The sequence below is a fragment of the Eubalaena glacialis genome, chromosome 10 (assembly GCF_028564815.1).
Source record: "Eubalaena glacialis isolate mEubGla1 chromosome 10, mEubGla1.1.hap2.+ XY, whole genome shotgun sequence".
NCBI lineage: Eukaryota > Metazoa > Chordata > Mammalia > Artiodactyla > Balaenidae > Eubalaena > Eubalaena glacialis.
This window is the reverse complement of record NC_083725.1, coordinates 115659699-115685308: the sequence shown is the minus strand read 5'-3', so window position 1 is coordinate 115685308 and position 25610 is coordinate 115659699. Positions and strand designations below refer to the sequence as shown.

The following is a 25610-nucleotide window of genomic DNA, read 5'->3' as shown; positions in this document are numbered from 1 at the left end:
TGTTTTCACTTTTCTCTTCCTGTTTTTTTAGAGCCTGGGAAAGAAAGTCAGAATTTCCAATCTTTTCCAATTCCCACATGATTCCCTAATTTAGAACGAACTTAGAGAAAATAAAAAGGCTTCCTCCATCTGGGGAAGACTGCCGCCTGCCATGGAGCAGCCTCATTCTGGGATGAGGAAGCCGCCTTGGGGGTGGGGGGGGCCGCGGTGCTCCAGGCCCACCCTCACCCCGCTCGAACGTGCCTTGGGCTTGGCCTTGGGGGAGGCTGAGCTCTGCCCGGACCGCTGCACCCCTGGCGAGGAGTTACAGGACGTTTAATTAGTGGAAATGCTTTGGGAGACGGCTCGACCCCAGGAGGAAGCCGTGGGGAGACAGGCGGGGGATGTGACCCTGCGGGTTCAAGCGGCTCCTGGGGGTCCCGGACCTTCTAAAACAGAGGCGGCAGGTTGCAGAGACGAGGCTCCAGAGATTTACCTCTGGGTGCCCCCTGCCCTCCCATTGCCCCCGAGGGCCGGCAGTGTGGATGATCTTAAACAGATGAGCCTGGGCCCGGCTCGCCTGTGGGAGCGGACGCGGCGCGGAGCCTCGGACCATCCTAGCGTGCAGCAGGCTCCGCGAAGCCCACGATCCAAGCACTGCCAGGTGGAGAGGTCCGGGCACTTCCCTTTCCCCTCGTTGCAGCCAGATTGGGGAGGACGGGAAATTAAAAAGTGCTTCTGCGGCAACAACCACCGAGAAGCACCGACCAGCCCTTCTATCAACTAGGAAACCGTGAGGAGTTCAGCCACCTGGTCTTTGAGGGCAAAGCAGGCCCGAGCCCTACCCTGCGCAGGGCGGGCGGTCGAAGCCCAGCAGCCCTGGCTTTGCTCCAGACCCGGCTCGGGGTGACATCACCAAACTCCTCGGATCGGAGGAAGGGGGCCCCGAAATCCCCTAAAAACATTGTGAGTAATCGCCGGCCCCGCCCTCCAGGCGGGGCCCAAACTCGGGGACGAGCCGAGCCGCCCCGCCAGCCCCGGGAGCGGCCCCCAGGCGAACAGCCTCTCGGTGCCCCGCGCAGCGCGCACTGGCTCCGAGTCCCCAACAGCGCCGGCACGCACGGCCTCCCGGTTCTCCGCGCGGCGCTCACTCGCCCCTGACCCCCGCGAGGGGCGGCGGCGGCGGCGACGGCGACGACCCAGCGCGCAGGCGCGGTCGGATTCCCGGCAGTGACGCGGCGGCGGGCGCGCGCAGCGCATTTCCGCCTCTGGCGAATGGCTCTGCTGTAGCGCGCGCCGCGGGCCCAGCTGCGACCCCGGCCCCGCCCCCGGGACCCCGGCCATGGACGGTGAGGGCGACCTCTGACCCCGCGGGGTGGCGGCGCTCTGGCCGCCGGGACCGCGACCGGAGCCCCTGCGTCGCCCTCCGACCCTTCCTACGCCGATGGGCGCTGCGCAGGGAGCGGCCGGCCGGATGGTGGCGCGGGGCGGGGCGGGCGTTCGGGGGTCTGACTCAGTTTCCCCTCTGGGTGTGGGGTGTGGGGGGAGCGTTGACTGAGTTTCCCCCCGGGGTCCGGGGGGGCAGTTCCGACTTAGTTTCCTCGTTAGGGGGGACTGTATCTGACTCAGTTTCCTCTCGGGATGGGGGGTGAGGGTGCCCTCCCTTGATTTAACTTATGAAAATAGAAAAGACCCTGACTCAGTTTCCCCTGGTGGAGGGAGGCCCCCATCCCCGGCTTCCCTCAGGAAGCAGGTGCTTCTGGCTGCTTTACCCCTGCCCCTTAGTTTCCCTGCAGGTTCCAGGTGGCAGGCCCCGACTCCGTGTCCGTGGGAAGGGGCCTGGCTCCATCTCCTCGCTGTGGGGAAGCAGGCCTTCCCTGGTGAGGACAGGATGTGGGCTTGTGCTGACCCTTGTCTCCCTCTCCTTTCAGACCTCTTCCCCCTCATCTTCCCCGCGGGTAAGTGGGCCATCCTTTCTCAGTGGGTTGGGACGAGCTCCCCAGGGTCAGGGGCAATGGGGTCAGCCACCTGATGGGGGCTGGCCTGCCTGTCCCCCACAGAGCCGGCCCAGGCCTCCGGCCCCTACGTGGAGATCATCGAGCAGCCCAAGCAGCGGGGCATGCGCTTTCGCTACAAGTGCGAGGGCCGCTCAGCAGGCAGTATCCCAGGCGAGAGGAGCACAGATACCACCAAGACCCACCCCACCATCAAGGTCAGCACAGCGCCCGGGTGGGGGACGCAGAGTCAGTATGGGAGGGAGTTGCGTTCAGGCCCACACGGTCTGTGTCTGAGAGGTGGGAGGTGGGTCTGGAATTTCTGAGCCTCTAGGGTTCTCTCTGTACTTTGGACAGATCAATGGCTACACGGGGCCAGGGACAGTCCGCATCTCCCTGGTGACCAAGGACCCCCCTCACCGGCCTCACCCCCATGAGCTTGTGGGGAAAGACTGCCGGGATGGCTTCTATGAGGCTGAGCTCTGCCCGGACCGCTGCATCCACAGGTGAGCTCGTCATGGGTGGCAGGGGTGGTGGTGAGATGGAGGGTGGTGAGATGGAGGGCGGAGAGGCGGGGCAGCTGTGTAGCTAACTGTTACAGTGTTACTCCTTTCTGGAGGGAGGGCAGAATTCCTCACTCCTTGCTCTGTCCCCAGCTCTGCAAGCAGATTTCTTTGTCTTGAAATTGTCTGTCTCTCTTCTCTCAAGCGGAGAGGAGCTCCTTGTGAGCTCCATGGAAAAGGAATGGGTCCCTACTCACCTCTGAACCCCTAACCCCTGTGGCTGGAAGGGCGAGTCCCTCAGTGTCACATCTTTCGTAGTGGGAAAGAAAACCACTGAACCACCGGTCTCCCCTGAAGCTTACATACTAGTTGGCAGAGGCAGGCCATAAATAAATATACAAATAACTAAACAAGATAGTGTTAGGGAGTCATCATTTCAGTGATGAAAATAAAGCAGTAATAGTTTGGAAGAAGAGTCCGAGGTGGGGGAGGCGAAGGAGCTGGTCTCATTCCTTTGGATTGGGAGGTCAGAAGGGCCTCTCGCAGGTAAGACCTAAATGTGGGAAAGCAGAGACGCACCGAAGGAACACGCCCAGCAGAATGAACAGGTGCAAAAGCCTTTGAAGTGGGAATGAGTTTCATGTGTTTGGAGAAGGGAAAGAAGCCCCTGTGGCAGAGGGTAGGGAGCCGGCAGGGACTGCAGCTGGGGCCAGGTGCCAGGTGCCAGGGCCTTGTCAGCCAGAGTAGGGAGTGGCTTTCACGGTGGCATGGTTGGGGACCATTCAAGGGGCTTAAGCACGAAGTGCTCACCTGGCGAGTGGGTGGGGGAGAACGGGCAGAGTGGGCAAGGCAGGAGGGCCCATGCTCTTCTGGAGACAGTGGGACTGATGCCCGGGGGGGCCTCAGCTTCCAGAACCTGGGGATCCAGTGTGTAAAGAAGAGGGACCTGGAGCAGGCCATCAGTCAGCGCATCCAGACCAACAACAACCCCTTCCAAGGTGAGGGCGGCGGCGGCAAAGGCCTGGGCCTGCCTGGAGCACCTCCAGCCTCTGTCGCCCCCTGAGGCCACCTTCCCCTCATCTGTCCCTCGCTGGCCAAGACCCACAGTACAGATGGAATCTTGCTGTTTACCATTGGGGAAAGAGACCCGGAGAGGGGACATAGGGACCGTGGCGTCCAGGGTCACAGGTGGAGTCAGTGATGGGTCTAGAACCTTCTCTTCCTCCTCTTCTAGGGCTCCTACCATTTCACATGCCCTCAAACAGCCCTCCCAACCCAGAGCTCACCCCTGCACACACACACGTCCTGCTCCCTCCCCTGCCCAGGCGCGCCTGACCATCTGTTTTTCTGGCAGTTCCCATAGAAGAGCAGCGTGGGGACTACGACCTGAATGCCGTCCGGCTCTGCTTCCAGGTGACAGTGCGGGACCCGGCAGGCAGGCCCCTACGCCTGTCGCCTGTCCTCTCTCATCCCATCTTTGACAACCGTGAGTGGCCAGGGAACTGCAGGCAGGGAGGAGGGGTGGACCTGTGAGGAGGAAGTGGGGGCGGGCACGGGGGCCTGCAAAAGCTGCTCTGGCTTCGTCCGGTCATCCAGCGTATTCGTCGTCTCCTCTGTGCCCAGCACTGTGCTGGCCGGGGAGACGAGGCAAAGAAGACCCAGAGCTGCCCTTGAGGTGCAGCTTCCAGGCTGGCAGGGAGTCAGATGGGAGACAGGCATTTCCAGTATGTGATGAGAGGGTGGTATGCCCAGAACTGTACTAATGACTCCAGGAAATGAACTCCCAGAAATGAGATAATGTTAGAGAGTAATAATTCAATGATGAAAGCTCACAGGAAGTTCACAGATGATTGGGCCGACATTGATCAACTGCAGTCTTTAATTAAGTAGCCAGCAGGATGAGTGAAAATAAAAGGCTTTTGGAGCCCCGAGGCCCGGAAACCAGGATGAACCGGGGTGGGGGGGGCGGTCAGGAGGGAAGGGTTCATTGCCAAGGTGGGTATGAATGGGCCTTGAAGACTACTTGGGTCAGGTGGAGAAAGAGGAGTTGTGATCACGTTGGTTCCCATTGGACTGTAAGCTCCGTGAGGGCAGAGACATTTAGGTTTTGTGCGTGGTTATATTCTTCAGGCCTAGAACAGAGCTGGGGACAGAGTAGGTGCTAGTAGATAAATAGTTGCTGAATTGGTTGGGGTGAGGAGCCGATGGGAATGGTCGAACCTTGGCTGCAGAGGTACAGTCAGCAAGTTCTAGACAGCCTTGACTCTGGGCTGGGCAGGAGCCTTGCATTTCCTGCAGGTCAGCCCAGGAGACCTCTGGTGGTTCAGGGCTTCCTTCCTTATTCCCACACCCTCAGGCGCCCCCAACACTGCCGAGCTCAAGATCTGCCGAGTGAATCGGAACTCTGGGAGCTGCCTTGGAGGGGATGAGATCTTCCTGCTGTGTGACAAGGTGCAGAAAGGTACATACCCGGGAAGAGGGCTGTACTCTTTGGATCAGGAGGTGAAGGGCAGGGCTGAGCAGACATGGTGAGTGTCAGGGAACTGGTGTAGACACTCCCCCAACACCTTGGGGACAGTAGGACGATGTATGTCCAGAGATAAGTAGCAGCAATTGTAGGGGGCGGCGGGCTGGGTGAGCTGAGCACAGTGACCCACGAAGCCGCCCCATCTCTGGCAGAGGATATCGAGGTGTATTTCACGGGACCAGGCTGGGAGGCCCGAGGCTCCTTTTCACAAGCTGATGTGCACCGGCAAGTGGCCATTGTGTTCCGGACGCCCCCCTATGCGGACCCCAGCCTGCAGGCCCCCGTGCGCGTCTCCATGCAGCTGCGGCGGCCTTCCGATCGGGAGCTCAGCGAGCCCATGGAATTCCAGTACTTGCCAGACACAGGTACCCAGCTGGGGAGGGTAGCAGCAGGGCTGTTGGGCTCCAGCCAGTGGGGGTGAGGCCAGGCCTGGATGTGGCAGCTGTAGGTGAGGGTCAGAAGCTGGAGTCGGGCGGGGATTTACACACTAATCAGATTATCTTTCTTGCCTCATTTCATAGTAACGATACCCAAGACTTACTGAGCTCTTATTACAGGCATGGCCCTATGCCAGGCATATCAGCGAATTACCTGATTTTATTCTCTAATGAACCTTTTGAGGTGGGAGTGAGCATCTAACCTGCCTGAGGTCACATACTCAGTAAGTCGGCAGACCCAGACCTCATCTGAACCCAGGCCGTCTGGCTCCAGGGTCCTGTTGCCACCCCGGATCTCTCTTATCACTACCACACAACCATGGTTTGGTCAAGGCTTTCGGTCATCTGATCAAATAGGAACAGCCAGAGTGATCCTTTATTCAAAGTCCGTCATCCAGCCTGAGAGTGTTTCCTGCCCTGGGAACTGTCTAATAGAGTCTAGAAAGCAACCCCCAAAACGGCCATCAGTTCATTCCACAGATAATCACTGAGTGTCCACTTGGTGCCAGGGCCTGTGCCAGGTCATCTGAATACAAAGATGAATAAGACATGTTCCCTGCTCTTTGGAAGCTCAGTCACATGAGGAAGACACACATGCAAAACAGAGCCTTAAGTCACAGAGTAACGTGCGAAATGGAGGTGTGTGCAAAATACCGTGGGAGCTGGAGCCGGCTGTGTGGAGGAGTTGGCATTTAAGTTGGAGAAAGACCCAGAAGTGCATTTTCTAGGCAGGTGGAGCAGCACCTGGAAGAGCACGGGTGTTGGAGAGCGCACGGCACAGCACGTTTGGGGACAGCTTTGTGGTGGGAGCTGATGTCGGTGGTGAGCAGGCCCCAGCAGGAGGGCTGGTTTGCTTTGTTTGCTTTGTTTTGTTTTGTTTTTGGCTGCGCCACGTGGCATGTGGGATCTTAAGTTCCCCGACCAGGGATCGAACCCTCGCCCCCTGCAGTGGAGGTGCAGAGTCTTAACCACTGGATCGCCAGGGAAGCCCCAGAAGGGCCTTGAAGGTTGGACTCTAGGCATTCATCCATGGTCGCATCCTAAGGCAGTGGGGAGCCACCAAAGGTTTCTGAGCAGAGAAGTGACATGAGCAGATCTGGAACTCGCTTTGGCAGCGGCATGCAGAGGATCTGAGATGGGGAGACTCGGGGTGGGGAGGCCATTTTGGAAGATGTTTTGGTCATCCTGGGAGAGAAGGTGCCGTATGAACCTTGCAGAGGGAATGCAAAGCGAGACGATCTCACCTACCGCCGGCCTCCTCGGGGACCCTCAGCCCCACGGGCCCTTTGTGTACAACACACACCAAGCCCAGTCCCCCTCAGGACCTGTGTTCTAGCTGTTGCCTCTGCTTGGAATGCTTGGCCCCCAGATCTTCACGTGATGGGCTCACACCAGTGCTTCCCTGGCCACCTCTATACTAGATTCCTTGATCTTCTGGTGGTGTTACATCACCCTGTGCCTCTCCCTCAGAGCTCCTACCACTTGTATGTGGTTGTGTCTTCGCCCCTCTGTCATTAGGATGTCAACTTTTGGGAGCCGGAACCTTGTCTGCTTACTCAGGGCCATATCCCAGTGGCTCAAATGGAGCCTGGCACGCAGTAGGTGCTTGGTAAATATGTGTCTAGCGGGTGAATGGTAGGGAGTGAGAAAGAGGAAGATGCTGAGGATGTGTCCAAGGTTTGGGGACAGGGCAGAGAGGTAGGGAGGGAACACAGAAGGAGAAAGAACCAGAACCAGGTGTTTGAGGTGAGATGGTGAGGTTGGCTTTGGACTGTTGGCGTCGAGTCCTTTGGGGTTATCCAAGTGCAGCAATAGTTAGAAAGTTCTGAAAGCTCCAGACTGAACTCTGAAACCATCAGAGAGAAGATTAAGAGTCTGTTGAAGTCTTAAGCTGGTCTGTCGTGCCTGGGCTGCCCCAGAGAGCAGAGGGCACAGTGCCAGGCCTGATCAAGCCTGGAGGGGAACAGGGATGTCAGCTGTGCCCCTGACCTGGGAGTACCCGTGTGGCCTTCAGAGGGCAGATTCAGCTAACAGAGGTCTTCTCACAAAGCCATGGCATTCTTATAATTGTTTTGTTTTGGCGGTGTTGGGTCTTCGTTGCTGCGCGCAGGCTTTCTCTAGTTGCAGCGAGCAGGGGCTACTCTTCATTGCAGTGCGCGGGCTTCTCACTGCGGTGGCTTCTCTTGTTGCGGAGCACGGGCTCTAGGCACGCCGGCTTCAGTAGTTGTGGCACACGGGTTCAGTAGTTGTGGCTCACGGACTCTAGAGCGCAGGCTCAGTAGTTGTGGCGCACGGGCTTAGTTGCTCCGCGGCACGTGGGATCTTCCCGGACCAGGGATCAAACCCGTGTTCCCTGCATTGGCAGGCAGATTCTTAACCACTGCGCCGCCAGGGAAGTCCCCATTCTTAAAATTGTTGAGTGTCACAGAGTCACACAGCTCTTCTCATTGGCTGAGAAGGTTTGGAGAAAGGGTCTTAGGGAAGTTTGTCCCGTCACCTACCTCCCAAGGGTCCTTTGAGAGCTTTGGGGGTCCAGCTGGGGAGAGTAAGACCCGCCTTTCTCCATTACTTTCCCAGATGATCGTCACCGGATTGAGGAGAAACGCAAAAGGACATATGAGACCTTTAAGAGCATCATGAAAAAGAGCCCTTTCAATGGTAAGAGGGGCAGTGGGAGAATTAGAGAGAAGGAGGGGGAAGGGGGACCTTGGGCGCCAAGAACTGACCCAGCCTTTGCCTCACAGGACCCACCGACCACCGGCCTCCGACCCGGCGCATCGCTGTGCCTTCCCGCAGCTCAGCTTCCGTCCCCAAGCCGGGTAAGGATTTCCTTAAGGTTGCCCCACCAGAACTATAGGCTCAGATCTGTTCAGCGCGTGGTTTAGACCCATTCTGGGAGGGAGACGAGCAGTCAGTCTCAGCAGCAGACGTCTGAAGCCTGCTCTCTGTTGGGCTCCTGTTTCTCGGGGCCTGAGGCCTAGTTGCCTGTGTCACAGCCATCAGGGAAGTGGTGAAGATTCAGATTCCTGGGCCCCTAACAGACCTGTGGAATCAGAGGCTCTGGAGGTGTGGCCCAGGAGCCAGCAACCTCTTGGGGATGAGAACCCCTATGCCAGTTAAACCCCACTTTGGAGACCTTGAGATACAGAAGTTTCAGAAATGCACAGTCTCTGCCCTCAGCTCTCCACTGAAGTGGGGCAACAAAAAAAATCACCTCTAAAGTAGCAAAACAGCAAACTGAATGTGCTGCTGTGTGGCTCAAAGAAGAATGACGACCCCCTGCTTACTGGGTGTTGCTTGGGCCCAGGCCCGCTTAGGGCTTGGTCTTTCAGCTGTAAGATGAGGTTTCGCCAGCTCTAAAAGCATCCTTCTCTGAAAGGCTGTGAGAGTTTTGTGGGCTAGGGTAGACAGGGAAGGCTCCAAGGAGTTGAGGCTAGAACTGGACCTTACAGGCGAGGTCAGATTGGATTAAGAGGAGGGTGCTAGGGTGCTGGCCGTGACGCCACAGAGAAGGACTGATCCTAAGCAGTCTTGACAGCAGCTGGGGTCCAGAGGATGGGGTGGGCTTCTGAGGCTTTCTCTGACACCTGCCTCTCTGTTTCTCTTTCCAGCTCCCCAGCCCTATCCCTTTACACCATCTCTCAGCACCATCAACTTTGAGGAGTTCTCCCCCATGGTCTTTCCTTCTGGGCAGATCCCAAGCCATACCTCGGCCTTGGCACCGGCCCCTGCCCCAGTCCTGGCCCAGGCCCCAGCCCCTGCCCCAGCCATGGCATCAGCCCTGGCCCAGGCCCCAGCCCCTGGCCCAGTCCTAGCCCCAGGCCTTGCTCAGGCTGTGACCCCACCTGCCCCCAAGACCAACCCAGCTGGGGAAGGGACACTGACAGAGGCCCTGCTGCAGCTGCAGTTTGATGCTGATGAAGACCTGGGGGCCCTGCTCGGCAATAACACAGATCCAGCCGTGTTCACAGACCTGGCATCCGTCGACAACTCTGAGTTTCAGCAGCTGCTGAACCAGGGTGTACCCATGGCCCCCCATACAGCTGAGCCCATGCTGATGGAGTACCCTGAGGCTATAACTCGTCTGGTGACAGGGTCCCAGAGGCCCCCTGACCCAGCTCCCACTCCCCTGGGAGCCTCTGGCCTCACCAACGGCCTACTCTCGGGGGATGAAGACTTCTCCTCCATTGCGGACATGGACTTCTCAGCCCTTCTGAGTCAGATCAGCTCCTAAAGGCAGGGACCTGCCCTGCCCAGAGCACTGGGTTGCAAGGGATGGAAGCCCTCCCAAAGCAAGCACTTACGGATTCTGGGGGGGGTGTTCTCCAGCTGCCCCCTACTTTTTTGGGTGATGTCTTCCTGGGGAGGGGGGTGCATTTTATTCTTCTATTGGCAGTATCTATCTCTCTCTCTCTTTTTGGAGGTGCTTAAGCAGAAGCATTAACTTCTCTGGAAAGGGGAGAGCTGGGAAAACTCACACTCTTCCTTCCCTTATCCTGATACTCAGCTCCAGTCTCTATAGGGAATTCTGGGGTCCCTCAACCCCACCCCCCAGCTTCTAGTACTCTCCTAGAGAGAGGGACAGGCTGGAGCTATGGCCTTTGAGGCCACAAAGCCTTATTACCAAGTGTCTTCCTCAAATCGTGGGTTCATTTACACCTTGAGCCAAAATAATGCCCCTGTTACCAGCCCCTGTGTGGTGCTGGCATTCTTTGTGCCTAACCACCAGCATTTGAGGGGCTGGCTTTCCTACCCTGCAGAGGGCTCTGCCAGCTCTTTCCTTGCTGGGTTGTGGTTGAAGGGAACTGGTGGGATAGCACTGGCCCTCTCCAGGATCCAGGGAGGTTCTCTCTGAGACTGCTCTGTTCCCCCTTTTCTCAAGTGCCTTAGTAGTAGGGCGAGTTGTTTGGAGGGTCATGGGGAGAGCAGGCTGGCTGCTCTCCAGTCAAAAGGCTCAGTTTTTAGTGAAGAATCAAAGCATTTAGACTATTGCTTTTTCTACTCTGAACTAATAAATTCATTGCCAAGCTGGCCAGAGATTTGCCTTCTTTCAGCAAACACTCTGCACACTCTTTGCTGGTCATTTCAGGCTGGACGTTGGTGATACAGAGTTGGATGAATACATTGCTATCCGGGAGCTTGCAGTCCGAGGTTGCCTGAGGAAACGCCTAGATACCAGCCGGTGGATGAAAGCAGGCAGCTAAGGGGGTGGGAGTTGGGGGGAGGTCCCAGCCTAGTGAGAACCCGGTAGGGCCCAGTAGCTGTGGGGATGGAGCATTTTCAGGAAGGGTTTCACAGAGGCCACACTAGCTTCAGGTCTTACATCAACAGAGGAGGGTGGATTTCGCAGAGGGACTAGCCAGCGTTTGTAGGTGAGCGGGGTAAGAGAGAGGTTGAAAGCTTCGATGGGGCCAGTCTGTGAAAGATCAAGAACGCGGGGCTAAGAGGTTTGGAGTTCATCCCTTAAATGGATGAGGGAGTGTTTGCATCTGTTGGGGAAGGGGAGGTGCCAGGTAAAGGTCTATGCTTTGATACCCTGCCCTGGGAGCACCGAGAAAATCTTAAATCCGAAGCCGCCGTTCCACCACCGCGCGCGCGCCCAGGAGTCCTGAACAAAAACAAATCGACTTCCAGCGGGACTAGAACTGGACGTACTTCCGGCTTGGCCCGACGCACGCGCAGTAAAGCAGGCCCGCCAGAGGCCGTGGCCCGCTAGGGCCTGCCTTGGCTAGTGCGCATGCGCACGGATAGCAGTCTACAACAGGGGCGCCAGGTAATGCGCTTCAGGAAAACCCATCCTGAGGCCGGTGGCGGCGCAGGGTTTTGCGGGAGGGTGAAGGCAGGAGCAACCGGGCTTCAGTGGGACGTGCTGCAAATCTAGCGAGTCCCCTGGGAACACAGTAGGCCCAGGGTGCAGACTCCGATGGACGGTGTCTACGAGGGAAGATGCCAGCTGGCGGCGGAATGTTGGCGAACCGGAAAGCATCGAGCGAATCGTGCTTCGCTCCAGGCTCTTGGTCAGGGGGCAGGGTCTGAAGCAGGTGGGCCACTCTGGGACCAGGCCAAGCTGTACTTACGCGTGAGGGGCGGAACCCGAGCGTGGTGGCCAGGTCAGGACCCCGGCGAAGCTGCCGGGGGTGCTTGGGGAGGTGGGGCTTGATGGAGCAGCGGCGCTGTAAATGGGTCGAGGGCGAGCTCCAGGAGGGACCTGGCGGGGTGAGAAGGCTAACCACAGGAAACTGATGGCAGAGCTGCCCGCAGTGTGGCCAACTTGAGGCCCAGAGGGGAATGAGTGAGCCCAGGTCCTCCAACCCAGGCTGTGCCCCGCTCTTCTTGGCTTTCCCAGTGTCCTGAAGTGACATCCCGTGACCCCCAGAAGCCCTGTCACGGTCCTTCCCACACTCCCTGAGTGACCTCATCATGCTCATGGCTCACCAGTCCCAAATCCTTGTCTCCAGCCCAGACTTCTCTCTCCAGTGCGCCAGCCCACTGGACATCGCACACTGACATCCCTCAGGCCTCTCAAACTCTCCGTGTTCCAGAGAACCCCAGCCAGCCCCAGCCTGCCCTTCCCCCTCCCCGTCTCAGCCATGGCCTTACCATCCTCCAGGGGCTCCAGCCAGAAACCTGGCCACCACCATGGATTCTGCATCTTCTCCCCTAGCAACTCGAGTCCACCTCCTCACTGGGTCCTGGCAAATGTGCCCAGTTCTCCCCATCTCCACTGCTGTCACCTAGTTTCAGCCACCACCTGTTCCACTGGGGCTGCTACTACAGCCTTCTCCCTGGCCTTGACTTCCCTGTAGCCAAAGGGCTCTGACACCCAAATCACATCACCCTCCCTTTGAACATCTATCACACCAGAGCCTTCCACCCTGCACTGTGAGGGCTCCTCACTACAGTCCACCAGGTGGAAGCTGGGACACAGTGTTGGGAACTGCTAGCCCAGGAGCTCTAGTGCACCCATTCACAGCCCTTTCTGATTCAGCTCCAGCCTCCTTGACCCTGGGTCCCTACATAGGCTGACTCCAGTCCAACAGGACCCCCCAGGCTGGTCCTACCCAGGATACCTTTGCCTTCTCTACCTGGTGAACAGGACATTGAGCCTTTATTTTATTTTTACATTTTGGCCACACCTTGCGGCACGTGGGATCTTAGTTCCCCGACCAGGGATCGAATGTCCCGACATTGAGCCTTTAAAACTCAGCCCCGGGACTTCACTGGTTGTCCAGTGGTTAAAACTCCACGCTCCCAATGCAGGGGGCCCAGGTTCGATCCCTGGTCAGGGAACTAGATCCTGCATGCCGCAACTAAAGATCCCACACACCACAATGAAGATCCCGCGTGCCGCAACTAAGACCCAGCGCAGACAAATAAATAAAAAACAAAAGAACCCTCAGCCCTCACATTACCTCCTCCATGAAGCTTGAGCCCCTGAAGCTCTGTTTCTCAGAGCCAAGCTCATCCTGCCAAAGCCTCAGTTTATGGACCCCAGGGCCTGAGTCTCAGCAGGGCTGAACTAGGCATGTGATGCTGGGCAAGTCAGTGCCCTGTCTGGGCCTCAGATCCAGAAAACAGTTTAGACACGATTCAAGTTTGGACCTGCTGATGCCACTCACGGGAAAGGGCCCAGCCTGCTGAGGAACAAGGGGTCATGGGCTGGTGAGGAGAGAAGTGGGTCAAGGGCTGATTTCCTCTGGGACATGGAAACATCTCCCAGGCAACTAAGGCAGAGAAGCTACTACCTCTGGAATTGGGGCCTGCCAGATCTGGCCAGGTGACTGAGGGAGTGCCAGGCTTGGGGGCTCAGTGTCTACAGAGAGGAGATCGGGGCCTGTACTGGGGACAGGGCCTTTAAAGAGGGCATGGGCACGCGCCCCTCGGCCCCTAAGCGCCTTTCCTCTCCTGCCCAGTGGGGCTCTGCCTCTGATCTCAGCCCCGCAGGTCTGGTTCTAGGGCAGGGGCCTGGCTCCAACAATTAAGCAGAATAGGTACAGGGTGTGGCCACCTGCTTCCCAACAGACCAAATCAATGTTTGTGGGACAGAAGCCTAGGGTGGCCTAGCCTCAGAGAACCCTTCAGTTTGTGCCAGCCCAACCCTGAGCCACTGTCCCAGGAGCTTGGCCGGGGCCTGAGGGGGCAAAGCCCCTTCCCCCATCATGTCATGAACACCTGTGTGGACACAAATAACGGTGGCTTCTTTATTCCCTGAAGTCCCCTTTTCTCCACAGAATATTTACAAACGGGGATGGGGTAGAGGGGCAACTTCGCCACCAAAATGCCACCAAATAATGGGCCGGGGAGCGGGGGCAGTGCTAAGATGCGCCTCGCGCAGGGAGAGTCCCTGAGGAGGGCCCGGGGCCTGGTGTGGCCCAGGTGCCCCGAGCGAGAGACCGGGCAGTTCCAGCAGGTCCGCAGCCGGGCTGAGGCTGGACCCGACGGCTTCAGGCCAGGTCGCTGGTGGGGGAGCCCAGCTGCTTGGAGGCCAGGAGCAGGCGGGTGGCCGCGCTCTCCGACTCGGCCTGCAGCCGCCGGTTGTTGTGCCGCAGGCTCCGCACCTCCTCCTCCAGGGCCGCCCTGTCTGCCTTCTCCTGGGGGGAGGTGGGGCGAGGCAGGAGTCAGCGTGGCCGGCCCCTGGCCCCTCTCCTGGGGCAGCCCTGTGACTCCCCACGACCCGCAGCCACCGTATCACCTTCTGCAGGTCATCCTGCAGCTTCCTGAGCATGGACTCCAGGTGAGAGACCTTCTCAGACAGGCTCCCGGGTTCCGGCCTGAGGACACGGGATTCAGGACTCAGTGGGACCAGGGCAGGGGGCGGCACCATGGGCTGCGTTCCCAGACCCACCCGCCTGAGAGGGGCCCAACCCCTGTCTTCTGACTTGGGTGTTGTGACAGCAGAGCCCTGGGACAGAGCTTCACTCCAGTGGGTGGGCATGAACACTGGGCACGGGGTGAAGGGGTAGATCGGGTGGGAGGCTTACTCAGCGTCAGATTTTGGCGTTCCCTTGGCATCTCTGCTCTCTGGGATGGGCGGCCCTGTGGGGACAGAGGGACCGTCTGGGCAGGGAGGTAAAGGGAGAAAGCCCCACCCTGGCTCCGCCCGCAGCGCCCTGGTGGCCTCACCCTCGCGGGAGAGCGACTCCAGGATGGTGTTGCAGGTGGAGGCGATCTCTGAGATGGACTGCCACTCGTCTTCCAGGGTCTCGCTGCCCGCCTCTGACATGACTGTGGGCACCGGAGCTGGGCTCAGCTAGGGAAGCGCAGGCCAGGCCTCCTCCCGCCCCGCTCCTAGACCCCCACCTTGCTCCAGACTCACTTTTGCTGATGGAGTTCCTCAGAGACAAGGTTCGTGGCAAGAAGGAGGCCCTCAGCTCCGGGGCTGGGTCACCCCTGTCCTCACAGCCACTGGGGCTGCCTGGCCCGTCCTGGGGGTCAGAAGTGGGTAAAGATGCAGTGACGCCCACCATCACCACGGTGCCCACCCCTGCTCGTTGGGCTCCAGAGCGTTGCTTCTGCTCACCTGGGTGGGGGGTGTCTCCCTGCCAGCACTGGGTGCTGCCGGCTTGGCCGTAGTGGCAAGGAGGAGGTCCGGGGTGGTGTTGGGCAGGACTGGGGCCTCGTCGGACAGCGAGCTGGGGAGAGCGGGGATGGCTCAGCACTGGAAGCTGCCCCCACCCGTGGACCCTGCTTGCAGAGGCCTTCCCGTCCAGCCTCATGGGCTAGAGGAGAGGGAAGGCCGAGAGGACGCACCTGCAGGGTGATGGAGGGTTCTGGCTGTGCAGGAACTCAGTCCTCTCCTCTGCCAGGTCCCCGGGCCCTGGAGGACCACCGCCATCGTTCAGGCACACTTGCAGCAGCTGCTTCGTGGTGGGCAGTAGGGCCACTGCTGGGGCCTCATCCTGCACCAGCTCGGGAGCCCCCCGCCGGCTGGGCTCCTGCAGAGACAGCATGTACAGCTCCGAATAGCTCCTGGGGGAGGAAGGAGTAGGTCAGGCAGGAACACCAGCATCACCAGCCCCACTCCCAGCTGTGCCCGAGGCTCGCTTCCAGGAGGAGGAGAGCTCTCCAAACTCTCTGACAACACTGAAAAATGTTTGCCTGGCTACTGGCCATTTGTCCAGACCTCGATTCAAATCGCAGTGCTGCCCTTGTGAATCCTAAGCAAATCACGCTGAATGTCAGTTTCTCCATCTGTGAAATGGGGATAATAGTACTGATCTCCTAGCTTGCTGTGAGGATTTAAATTACGTGAGAAAACCACTTAGCATAGAGATCCAAAAAGTACTGCCTGGGGGCAAATCCAGCCTCTGCCTTTTTCTTTTCTTTTTTAGCAGATGTGCCTGTTTTTGTACTACTGAAAGCTAAGATTGGCTTTTACAGTCTTAAACAGTTGAAAGAAATAAAAAGAATATTTTATGACATGTGAAAGTCACATAAAATTCACATTTCAGGGTCCATAAATAGTTTTCGTGGCATGAGGCCACACTCATCATTTAAATGTCATCTCTGGATGCTTTTGTGCTACCGTGACGGAGTCGAGTGGCTGCAGCAGAGACCAGATAGCCCAGAAAACCTGAAATATTTACTATCTGGCTCTTTACAGAAAAGTCTGCATATCCCTGGTTTAATGCAGTAAGTAACCAATAGTGCGTAGAGGGTGTCTGTGAGAAATATAGCGGGGGCTGCTCTTGGATCTTTCGGGCGGTGAAGATGCAAGCTTAATCGGCTTCATTCTACCCATAAGGATAGTGCAGTTCAGAGGATTAAGAGACGCGGGATTCTCTCAAGAAGTAAAGGCCTCCACGCGAGATTCCTGTCGCTAATGGCCACACGGGAGGCACGGGATAGGCGGTGGCCAGCTGCCCGGTCCTCCCACCTCCCTGCGTCCCGACGTCCTGACCTGCGGGGTCGGCCGCTCTCGTCGGGGGTCAGGACGGTGACGCAGACCTTGGGCGCCGAGCGCAGCAGCTGGGCAGCGGCCTCGGGGCCGAGACTGGGCAGCGTCTGGCCGCACACGCGCAGCAGGCGCGCCCCGGGCCGCAGCCCCGTCGTCTCCGCGAACGTGAAGCGCTCCACGTGCGTGACGAAGCCCTCGGCGTCCACCTCGAAGCCCAGGCGGCCTTGGCCGTCGCGGGGCAGCGCCAGCTCGCGGGTCTCGCAGCCGCGGCTCACCAGCTGGGGCGGGGCGGGGCGGGGCGTGAGCGGGGCTGCCGGAGGAGGGGCCGCCCCAGCGCCAGCCCCGGGGACCGTCCCAGGTCACATGGGCCCTTCCACACCCCCGAGGAGGACATTAGCCACCCACCCCGCAAAAGAGGGCCTGGGGACCCCCAGTTCCAGCCCTGCCAGGCTCCCGGTGTGCCCCACGACCCCGACTTCCCCTTTCGCAGGAGAGGCGGCGGGAACGAGGGGTTCCAAAGCAGGCTCCTTCCCCGCCGCGCGCGCGCGCAGGGACCTTGCACCCCAACCTCACTCCCGCGCCTCACCTGCAGGCGCGTCACGACCTCGCCAACGGCTTGGCCGGGGGGCCCGTCGAACCGCAGCATGATCGCCTCCCCGCGGCCGTGGTACAGGTCGAGCTGCTGCTCGGAGAAGGTCCAGGCCAGCACGTCGCGACAGGCGCAGTTGAAGACTACGCGGCCGTCGCGCGGCGCCACCAGCACCAGCGCCTCGGCCGAGATGCCCAGCAGGCATGGCACCTCTGCACCGTCAGGGCCGCCCGCCTCGGCTCCGGTCGCGCCCCGCGCCCCGGGCGCAGCGCGCACGCCCCACACCAGCGCCCCTGCCGCCTGCAGCTCAGCGCCCGGGCCCCGGGGGGACGCCCGCCGCCTCCCGCCCAGGGAAGGCAGGCCGAAGCGGGAAGCCGAGTCCAGCGACGTGGTGGTCACCTCGTTGGTGGCCAGGTCCTGCAGATACTGCTGGCGCGTGCGCGTGGCCATGGCGTGGAACTGGCGTGCGTGGCCCGCCGCCTGCTCGCCATTGAGCGCCTTGGCCAACAGAAGGGCCCGGAAGTCGGCGTTGGCCGCAAAGGGACCTCCGCCAGGGGGCAGAGCTGGCCCAAAGGCCGGGGTGTCCTGGGTGCGGCTCACAGCCACCCTATGGGGAAGGAGGCGGTAGTCAGGGGCAAAGGGAGGGCCCAGGAAGACCTACCCTTGGCAGAACTGGCACCCCAGGCGCCCACCTGTAGGAGGTGTGCGGAGTGCAGGGTGCGTGGGCCCGCACGACTAGGAATACGTGCTGGAAGTGCGAGCGTATGGTGGTGGGGCAGAAGGGCTTGCTGCCGGGTTCCTGGAACACGATGGTCACAATGTTGTTGCCAATGTGGCGCTTCCGCAGGAGCTGGGGGTTAGAAGGTGGGGGATGTGAGTGAGACCTAAGAGCCTGGGCACCACTGGCTCCCCCCGACCTGCCCCTGGTGAAGGCCTGGGGTGTTTGTCTTTGGGGAGGGACACTAGCCTGGAGAGTAGTTAAGGGTCAGCAGAGTTCAGACCGAGATTCAAACACTGCCACCCACACAGCACCCCTCCATGGTCCCCAGAAGCCCATAGCCAGCCCCCATCCCCAGGGCCCCCTCACACCTGCTGCTGGTTATTGGGGGTGTAAGGCAGCATCGTGGACACGTGGAACATGATCTCATGGTCCTGGTACGTGGTGTAGAGGGAGTGCGTGCCCGTGGAATCCGCTGTGGCCAGGAAGTTGGGGACACCGAGGGAGAGCAAGGGAAATCTGGACGGCTTGAACCTGCCATCCTGCTTGCAGTCTGGAGCCTCTGTACCCCCAGCCAGCAGGTGGACAACCCCTTTCCGCCACCAGCCAAGGTCCAGGCCATGAGCTCCAAGGGCCTCAACCTTGGCTGCTTCCCTTCCCCTCCCCCCACAGGATCCAGCCTCCAGCCTGGGATTGGGATGGGGGGATGCTGAGATAGAATGAAGACAGAAATGAGAAATGGCCTGCTAACAGGGAATTGGGGGCGGATGTCCCAGGAGAAGACAGATGTTGGCCCAGGCACCAGCATGTGTGGAGCAGCTGAGAGAGTGGAAGGCAGGCAGGAGGTGCTGGATAAAAACACCTTCCAGGGGCCCTGGGACCTTTCCAAGCAGGGAGGCAGGGTCTGGGCTGGTGGAATATGTGTGTTTGATGGAGAGAGTGGTGCCCACAAACCCCCTTGGCCCAGCTCAGCCAGTAGGGCACCGGGGCCTTGGGGGATAGTCCCAGCCCCTCCTCCCAGCCGTGGCTTGGCCTTTGCAGCCCTGGACCCACGTCCTCAGCCTACCCAAAGAACTCTCCACCCCCGGCCCCAGACCCAGGACAAGATGGGACAGAAAAGTGAGCAGGCAGCTGGTTTTCACCAAGGCAGCCTGCCCCTCAGCCTGGGTCTGCCCCCACCCCGGGCCCCCTGGGCCTCACTTTTGGTGTCCAGCTGGGCCCGGTAGCTCTCAAAGCCTTTGAGCCGCACCACGTCACCCAGCAGGGTGAGGAACTGCATGAAGGAGGGTCCTGCGTCCTGGTTGTTATACATCTCCTCCTCCGAGCCCTGGCCCGCCCGGCAGTACAGGATGCCCACCTTGCGCTGGAAGCTCAGCTGCGGGGGAGGGCACAGGCAGAAGGCACAGGCCTCAGTCACCCAGCAGCACCCCTGGGCCTTGGGGAATGGACCGGGACACTGGCCTGGGGGCAGAACTGCCTCCGTGTGTGGCCTGAGCTCTGCCCGCTCTAAGCCACTTCTGTGTCCTCGCTTATCAAGTGGGTTCTGTCTCTCCTGCTCCCAGTGCTCAGGAGGGCAGAGGAGATCAGGTGAGAAGGAACCGGCAGGGGGCTGGTTGCCATATGACCACAGAGGACATGATTCGCGGAAAGGACCCTGCACAGAGTGCGCTCGATCCCAATTAATGTCCACGTTGTCATCCTCCTTGTCTCAAGGCCAGCCTGTCCTCCCCTCCCTCAAATGCCAGGCACCCTGAGCCCAGCCTCTGGAGGCCTGGAGCCCTGTACCACCTCTGCTTACTCTCTGCTCCCGGCTCCTGTGGCTCCTTTGCATCTGGGGTTAACTGTGCACAGCTCAGGGCGCCCTGCCACCACGCAAACAAGCCCAGGGCCCCTCCAGCTCTGGCCTCCCGTCTTCACGCTAAGCACGTCTACGCCCACAGTCCCCACTTTCATTTCATCCCTCCTCACACTACAGCCCCACTTCCACCCCAGCTCCTAAACCCCAAGCCCCTCTTACGGCCACGGGCACGGCCTCATCCTGGCACCCTCTCACCTTAGTTGGCACTTGGGACAACTGGAACTTCACTCTGCCTGAGACCCCAGGGACCTCACCCTCTCATGTCTGGGCCTCTTCTCCACCCACGCTCTTCACCTTCAGTGGCCACAGCAGCCATCTCCATGGAATGATATCCCCAACTCTGCCTCCAGCCCAGACCCCTCTCCCGAGCTCCAGCTGCCCAGATGTCCTTCCAGCCCCTGGCACCTCACCTCCTCACTGTGACTCCCCCCCTCCCACTCATCCTCCAGGGTCCCTGCCTCCAAAAACTACCACTCCCAGCGGCCGAGAAGCAGGGCAATCTCACAACACCCCCACCGTTCCAGTCGGCCACGAAGGCCATCCACTCTGTCCCTGGACTGTCACCTCCTCTTCACCTCTGCCATCGTCACCACCACGTCTGGCTGAGATGACTGCGACAGCCTTCAGCCTGGCCTCCAGTCTAGCCCCCACACTGCAGCCCGAGGGCTGCTCAACCTCTCAGATCTTCCACGGCTCCACAGTGCCCTCAGGACCAAAGGCCAGCCTTTCCCACCCCTTCCCCCAAGCCCTACTCCAGTCACGCTGAACTGCCCACAGGACCCTGACATGACAGTTTTTAGTCTCTAAGCTCCACCCAAGTTGTTCCTTCTGTCCAGAAAATGCCTGCTCTTCCTGGTTTGGGTTCTTGCATTTCCTCCGTGATGCTGAACCAAGGAAGGGCTGTCAGCCCTACCTTGGTGCCCCACAGAGCCCTCAACATTGCCCTGTCACTGTTATCCTGCTCCATCATTATCCATGATTCTCTGTGGTCTCTCTCCCGCACCTGTCTGTGAGCTACTCAAGGACAGCATCTGGTCTAGACAGGTCTCCAGCATCCAGTCTGGGACCTGGTACCAAGGTATGAGGAAATGTTTGTTGAATGACTAACAGACTGAATGACAGAGGAGGAGAATCAGGGCCAATAGGCAGCTTTCAGCACAGGGTAGGGAAGGACCTTCAGTGGGCTTGAGTGGTCCTACAGTGGAATGGGCAGCCCCAGGAAGGAGTGAGCACCCCAGACTGGCAGGAGACCAAGCAGGGCGTTGCAGGGCAAACTGACAGGGAAGGAGAGGGACTTGCAGGAACAGGGGGTGGCAGTCAGATCAGCGCTCCTCAGCTGAAATGCACATAGGAATTACCTTGGGATCTTCTCAAAGTGCGGGCTCTGAGATTCAGTAGATCTGGGGTGTAGCCCGAGAATCTGCATTTCTAACAAGCTCCCAGATGATACGGACGTTGCTGGTCTACAGACCTTACTTTGAGAGGCAAGGTTCCAGATGACCTCTGATGCCCTCCTTTTGAAAAGGCAGCTCTCCTGGGGTCCCCATCCAGCCCAGGATCAGGGTCAAGGCTAGGTGGCTAGGAGCTGGGCAGGCTGGGTTCAGACCAGGTCTAGCTGTAGGGCAGGGGTGTCCCACCCACTTACCACTTGCTCATCCAGCGTAAGCAGCGTGCGGGGCACCTTCGGTGAAGCTGAGCCCAGGCGCAGGCAGGTCGGGCTCAGCCGCGATGCCACGTGCTCTAGAAGCTTCCTCGGGGACAGGCCTCTCGGGGGCCCTGGCGGCAGTGCGTCCTCCGAGATGGTGCCGCGAAGGGTCCGGAGCTAAGGAGGGGATATAGGGGCACTCAGGATACATGCAGGCCATTCAGAAGGCAATCCATGGTCTGATTCCCATGACCCCGGCCCACCTGCGTGGTCCGCACGATGATGCGGTAGCTGTGCAGAGTGCCCCCTCCGCTGCTCTCCTTCTCCTCCCGCCGCAGGCTCACTGCCACCGGGCCCAGCACCTCATCCAGTCCGAAGAAGTTCTGGTGTTCTGGGGGGAGCAGGCGGTGGATGACCGGCTCCGCCCCCTGAGCAGTCCCACCCTCGCTCGACCACGTCCATCACAAAGTCCCCGCTCCAGGTCCCACCACAACACTAGTTCAGATCCTACATTAAGTCCAGTCCCCTCGCCAGCCCTGCCCACGTTCTACCAACCCAGATCCTGACTCCTGTCGGCACTTATACACTTGGCCCTAGGCCTCACCCCTGCTGCAGCCTCACAGATGATATATCTTGCCCCAGACCCAGGCGGGCCACATCTGCCTGCTCCAAAGCCTAGATCCTGCATGGCCTCGCCCACCATGCCCATATTCTTCCCCAGGATGTCTGGGGCCCTCCCTTGTGGGCACTGATGAGAACAAGGTTCCCGGGTGCAGGGGTTCAGTTTTCACCTCACAGAAATGTCCATAGGAAATCCCTCCCCAGCCGGAGGAGCGTGAGGATGAACCAGATGGGGGCAGCGGAGCATGCCTGGCTGGGTGGAGGCTGGGCTTGGTCTTAGGGAGGTGGTTAAAGCTGGGCAGCCTCGGCCCAGAGACAGAGCCTGAGCCTTCACGTGGCCAGGGACTTGACAGGGAAAGGGCAGCTCACCACAGGTGACAGGGACCTTGGCCCCTCCCCAGCGGCCCTCCCCTCACCTTTGCCGTAGAAGTACTTGCGGTAGTAGCCAGCGCCCAGGTCTGCATGCTCCAGGCTGTAGGCCGAGGTTCGGTTCTGTGGCTCCTCCAGGACGGACACGGCCGCGTTGGGCAGCGAGGGGGGCACAGGTGGAGACACCAGTCCACCCAGCCCCAGCTCACCCTCACCCCCGAGCTCACTCACGAAGCCAGGCGCCTCAAGCAGCAGGTCGGAGCCGGCAGTCTGGTCCTGAGCCGAGGCGGGGGTCCCAGAGCCCGCCTCTGCGTGGCCCCCCGTCCCCCGGGGCCTCGGAGCCCAGTCAAAGAGCAGGCTCTGCACGTCATAGTGGGCGAACCAGCGGGGCTCGGGCACGGGCGGGAACTCGGGCTCCGGCTCCTCGACCGGCAGCCCCAGCAGCGCCAGCGGGTCGGAGAAGAAGCGGGCGGGGGGCGCGGCGGGGCGGCCGGTCTCCTCGTGGCTGTGGGCGCGGGCGCGAGGGCTGGCCGGTGTCGGGGGCCGGGCCTCGCCCGCATCACTGCCGCTGCGCAGGAGCGGGCCGCGGGCTGGCCTGGGCTCGAAGGTGTGTGGCGTCAGCGGGGGCCGCGCCGGCTGGCGCAGCTTGCGGGCGAAGAGGTCATCGGTGGGTGCAGGGGCCGGGCCCCGCCGAGGACTCCCCACGCCGCCGGCCCACATGGGCGTGCCTCGGACCTGGGGACTTGGCTCTCCGGGTGCCGGGCCGCATTGGCAGGCACGGGTGGTTGGTGCCCAGCCGGCAGGCCGGTTCCTGCCCTGAGGGAGGAGGGGTCTGCTCAGAGGAGCCTGGGGAGAAAACAGGAACCCGGGCCCCCAGCCTGGTCCACCACGCGGGTTGACTTCCGGCCCCCTCCGCGACCATCAAAGCCGCTTCCGCTTTCCTGGCCACTTCCTCGTCTGCCTGGGGCTGAGGTTTCCAGCCCCCTCCTCCAGCTTAGTGCTGGGCAGGGCTGTCGGGGCCTTGGCCCTGAGGGTCTTGGAGCCTGGGCGGCCCTGGGGCTGCCAGGGCTCCCCAGTCACCACTCACACACCTTGGCTTTGGTCTGGGCCCAGAATGAGGGTCCCCACCAAGACCTGGCCCAACCGGACACATGATCTGTCTCCACTCGGACGGGAAACCCATGGGGCCACTGGTGTCTGGGTCCTGTCCACTTGACAAAAGGAGGACGTCCTGTCCCCAGAGACCTTCCTCCCTGCTCCTCCCACTTCCTCCAGGATCCCAGAGGAGCTGAGCACCCAGAGGCTGGGTCTCAATGCCCTGGCCCTCACGGCCTCAATACCTCAAGGACACAGGGGTTCCCAGGGAGCGCTGGCAGGGCAGCAGGAACAGCAAGAGGACTTCCTTCAGCACAGGAAGTGGCCCCAACTCTGGGCCCAGCCCCCTGCCCGGCCCCACATCCTGAGGAAGGTGCTGGGGTCACATTAGCTCAGTCATGGGACCTAAGTCAACTTAACCTGAAGGACAGGCCTGGGCTCACCCTCTTGCAGGCCTCTGTAGCCATACCTGGGGGTACGGGAGGGAGTCATGCTGACCAGGCCCCTTTGCTGGAACTGGGACCCATGGGGACTTCTGCCTACCTGGCCTCACTGATGCTGAGAGTCTGAACCCCATATGACAAACAAACTGAGGTCCAGATAAGGGGATGCTCTGACTGAAGCAATTCCATATCAGCTAGGATTTGAACCTGGGTCTGCCAATCTCCAGGGCCTAAACAGTGCTGTACCTCCCCACTCCTAACCCTGTGTGAGTAGGTGTGGGGCAGGTGGGGGGTTGGGCTAAGGCTTGAAGTCTCACAGGATGTAAGAGTGAGACACCCAAGGCCCCAGGGACCTGCTTAAGTGCGGAAAACGTGTCGAGACCAGGGGCAGATGCAAAGGGTGGTGTGAGAACGTGAGGGGGAGTCACCCTCAGGTGAACCCAGGATGGAGTGGGTGGCTGGGACAGGGATGTGGGTGACCCACTAAGGGTGCAGGCACCTGCTGGTGAGTCTTTGTGCATCATCCAGTGACACTGTGTAGGGCTGGGCTAGGAGGGGATGGAGGCAGAGGCTCTGCACCCCTCAGCTAAAGCTCCAGGACCAAGTAAGGCTCAGAGTGCCTCCTCCCTTGGTTTCTCCTAGGACAAGTTTGTGACACTGACCCTGAGTCTCTGTTCTCTCACCTCTAAAATGGGGTTAACCATCCCTGTCCCCTCTCAACACTGCTGGAAGACCGAAAGGAAGGTGAAGCGACTGAAGCTGGCCTTGTGTTAAGTGTGTGGTGTCAGATGCAGGCCCTGGCTCCATGTGCCAGGCTCCAGGGCCTCGGCTGTGGTGTGTGTGAAGTGTGTGTGATGGGGGTGACAGGGGACATGAGGGAGGGGGTCTGTGCAGACCCCTGCTCCGTGTGGGTTGAGCTCTGTGTATCTGTGCGTGCACAGCCCATGGGCTGCCTCTTGCTCTGGCCCAGTGCCGGGCTCTGGCCTGCCTTGGGGGATGTTCTTGGGCTCTGCCCCCCACCCGGCAGCTTCACACAGGGTCCATTGAGGCCGGGACATTCCTCACGGCCTGTGTCACTGGGGAGGAGGGGGCCGGCCCGCTCCCACAGATCCGGAAGGCCTGGCTGCCCCAGGAGGAGGCGCTGGACGCTTCCCAGCACATCTGGAGGTCATGACCCCGTTTCTGCTGCCAGGGGGCGCGACAGATGTTTCCTCCCAGGCCAGGCCCGGGACTAGGGGGCGGTGTGCAAAGGCTGGGTTGGAGGCCGCCCAGGGAGAAGGGGAGCCCCAGAATAGGGGGAGCACACAGCCGACAGGCAGAAGGGCAGTCGCCAGTGCCGCTGAGAGGAGTCGGGAGCCACCGCATCCGCTCACCCGCACACCGGGCGGGCCAGGCCGTCCCGCAAAGGAGGTAGGGGGCAGCACCGGCCAGAGGCAGGGGACTGGACGTGCTGACTTGAGACTGGAGCCCAACGGGAGGTTGGGAGCGTGCAGGCGGCGAACGCGGCGAGGACCCCCTCCCACCCACACACCACCCGGGCCCACGCCAGGCCACTTTCTTCCCTGTTCCGCCCGACCGCGGTGCCTCCGCTCCCCCCTCTCCCGCCGGTACCTCTGCCGCCTCCTCCCGCGCTGGGGTCCAGCTGCCTGCTCTCCCGCTACAGCTCCGGGCGCCGGCTCCGCCTGGGGGCGGGGCTATGCCGGGGGCGGGACTGCAGCGGAGGGGGCGGGGCCGGCCCGGGAGTCTTCGGCGGCGGGAAGCGCAGCGGGCGGGGACTGGAAGCCTGGCGGTGGTCAGTCTGAGCGGCTGCCCCACGACAGGCCCGGCCCAGCCCAGCAAACTGTCGGGCCTCCAGTCCTTGGCTGAGAAACCGGAACAAATGTACCTGCCTTCCAAACCAACTGGGAGGGCTAGACCGGGACAACTAGTGTTCAG

At 60.5% G+C, this 25610-nt stretch overlaps 2 protein-coding genes across 2 annotated transcripts; one reads left to right on the top strand and one right to left on the bottom strand.

Annotated features, from left to right (window-relative positions):
• Positions 1-1005: 1005 nt before the first annotated feature.
• Positions 1006-10473, top strand: RELA (RELA proto-oncogene, NF-kB subunit). Its single transcript, XM_061202022.1, has 11 exons — positions 1006-1328; positions 1911-1937; positions 2040-2191; positions 2331-2479; positions 3383-3474; positions 3831-3962; positions 4833-4937; positions 5156-5368; positions 8018-8098; positions 8185-8259; positions 9052-10473. The coding sequence occupies exons 1-11, from the start codon at positions 1322-1324 to the stop codon at positions 9672-9674; spliced, it is 1656 nt and encodes a 551-aa protein (XP_061058005.1). The 5' UTR covers positions 1006-1321; the 3' UTR covers positions 9675-10473.
• A 3154-nt stretch (positions 10474-13627) lies between these two features.
• On the bottom strand, positions 13628-25339 carry SIPA1 (signal-induced proliferation-associated 1). Its single transcript, XM_061202021.1, has 16 exons — positions 25287-25339; positions 22185-22953; positions 21411-21538; positions 21148-21324; positions 18845-19019; positions 18016-18119; positions 17619-17776; positions 16924-17533; positions 16341-16615; positions 15191-15409; positions 14961-15072; positions 14757-14865; positions 14564-14665; positions 14422-14476; positions 14133-14211; positions 13628-14031 (listed from the first exon to the last, which is right to left on the bottom strand). The coding sequence occupies exons 2-16, from the start codon at positions 22855-22857 to the stop codon at positions 13885-13887; spliced, it is 3123 nt and encodes a 1040-aa protein (XP_061058004.1). The 5' UTR covers positions 22858-22953; positions 25287-25339; the 3' UTR covers positions 13628-13884.
• Between the last annotated feature and the right edge of the window lie 271 nt (positions 25340-25610).

Excerpts from the sequence above, each read along its gene's own strand:
- RELA (XM_061202022.1), top strand. Across the intron at positions 2,192-2,330 it reads AGACCCACCCCACCATCAAG|ATCAATGGCTACACGGGGCC; the intron begins GTCAGCACAGCG and ends TACTTTGGACAG. Across the intron at positions 5,369-8,017 it reads CCAGTACTTGCCAGACACAG|ATGATCGTCACCGGATTGAG; the intron begins GTACCCAGCTGG and ends TTACTTTCCCAG.
- SIPA1 (XM_061202021.1), bottom strand. The coding sequence starts at position 22,857 with ATGTGGGCCGGCGGCGTGGGGAGTCCTCGGCGGGGCCCGGCCCCTGCA. Across the intron at positions 18,120-18,844 it reads GGCCCAGCTGGACACCAAAA|CGGATTCCACGGGCACGCAC; the intron begins GTGAGGCCCAGG and ends TCCTGGCCACAG. Across the intron at positions 14,032-14,132 it reads TGCAGGATGACCTGCAGAAG|GAGAAGGCAGACAGGGCGGC; the intron begins GTGATACGGTGG and ends ACCTCCCCCCAG.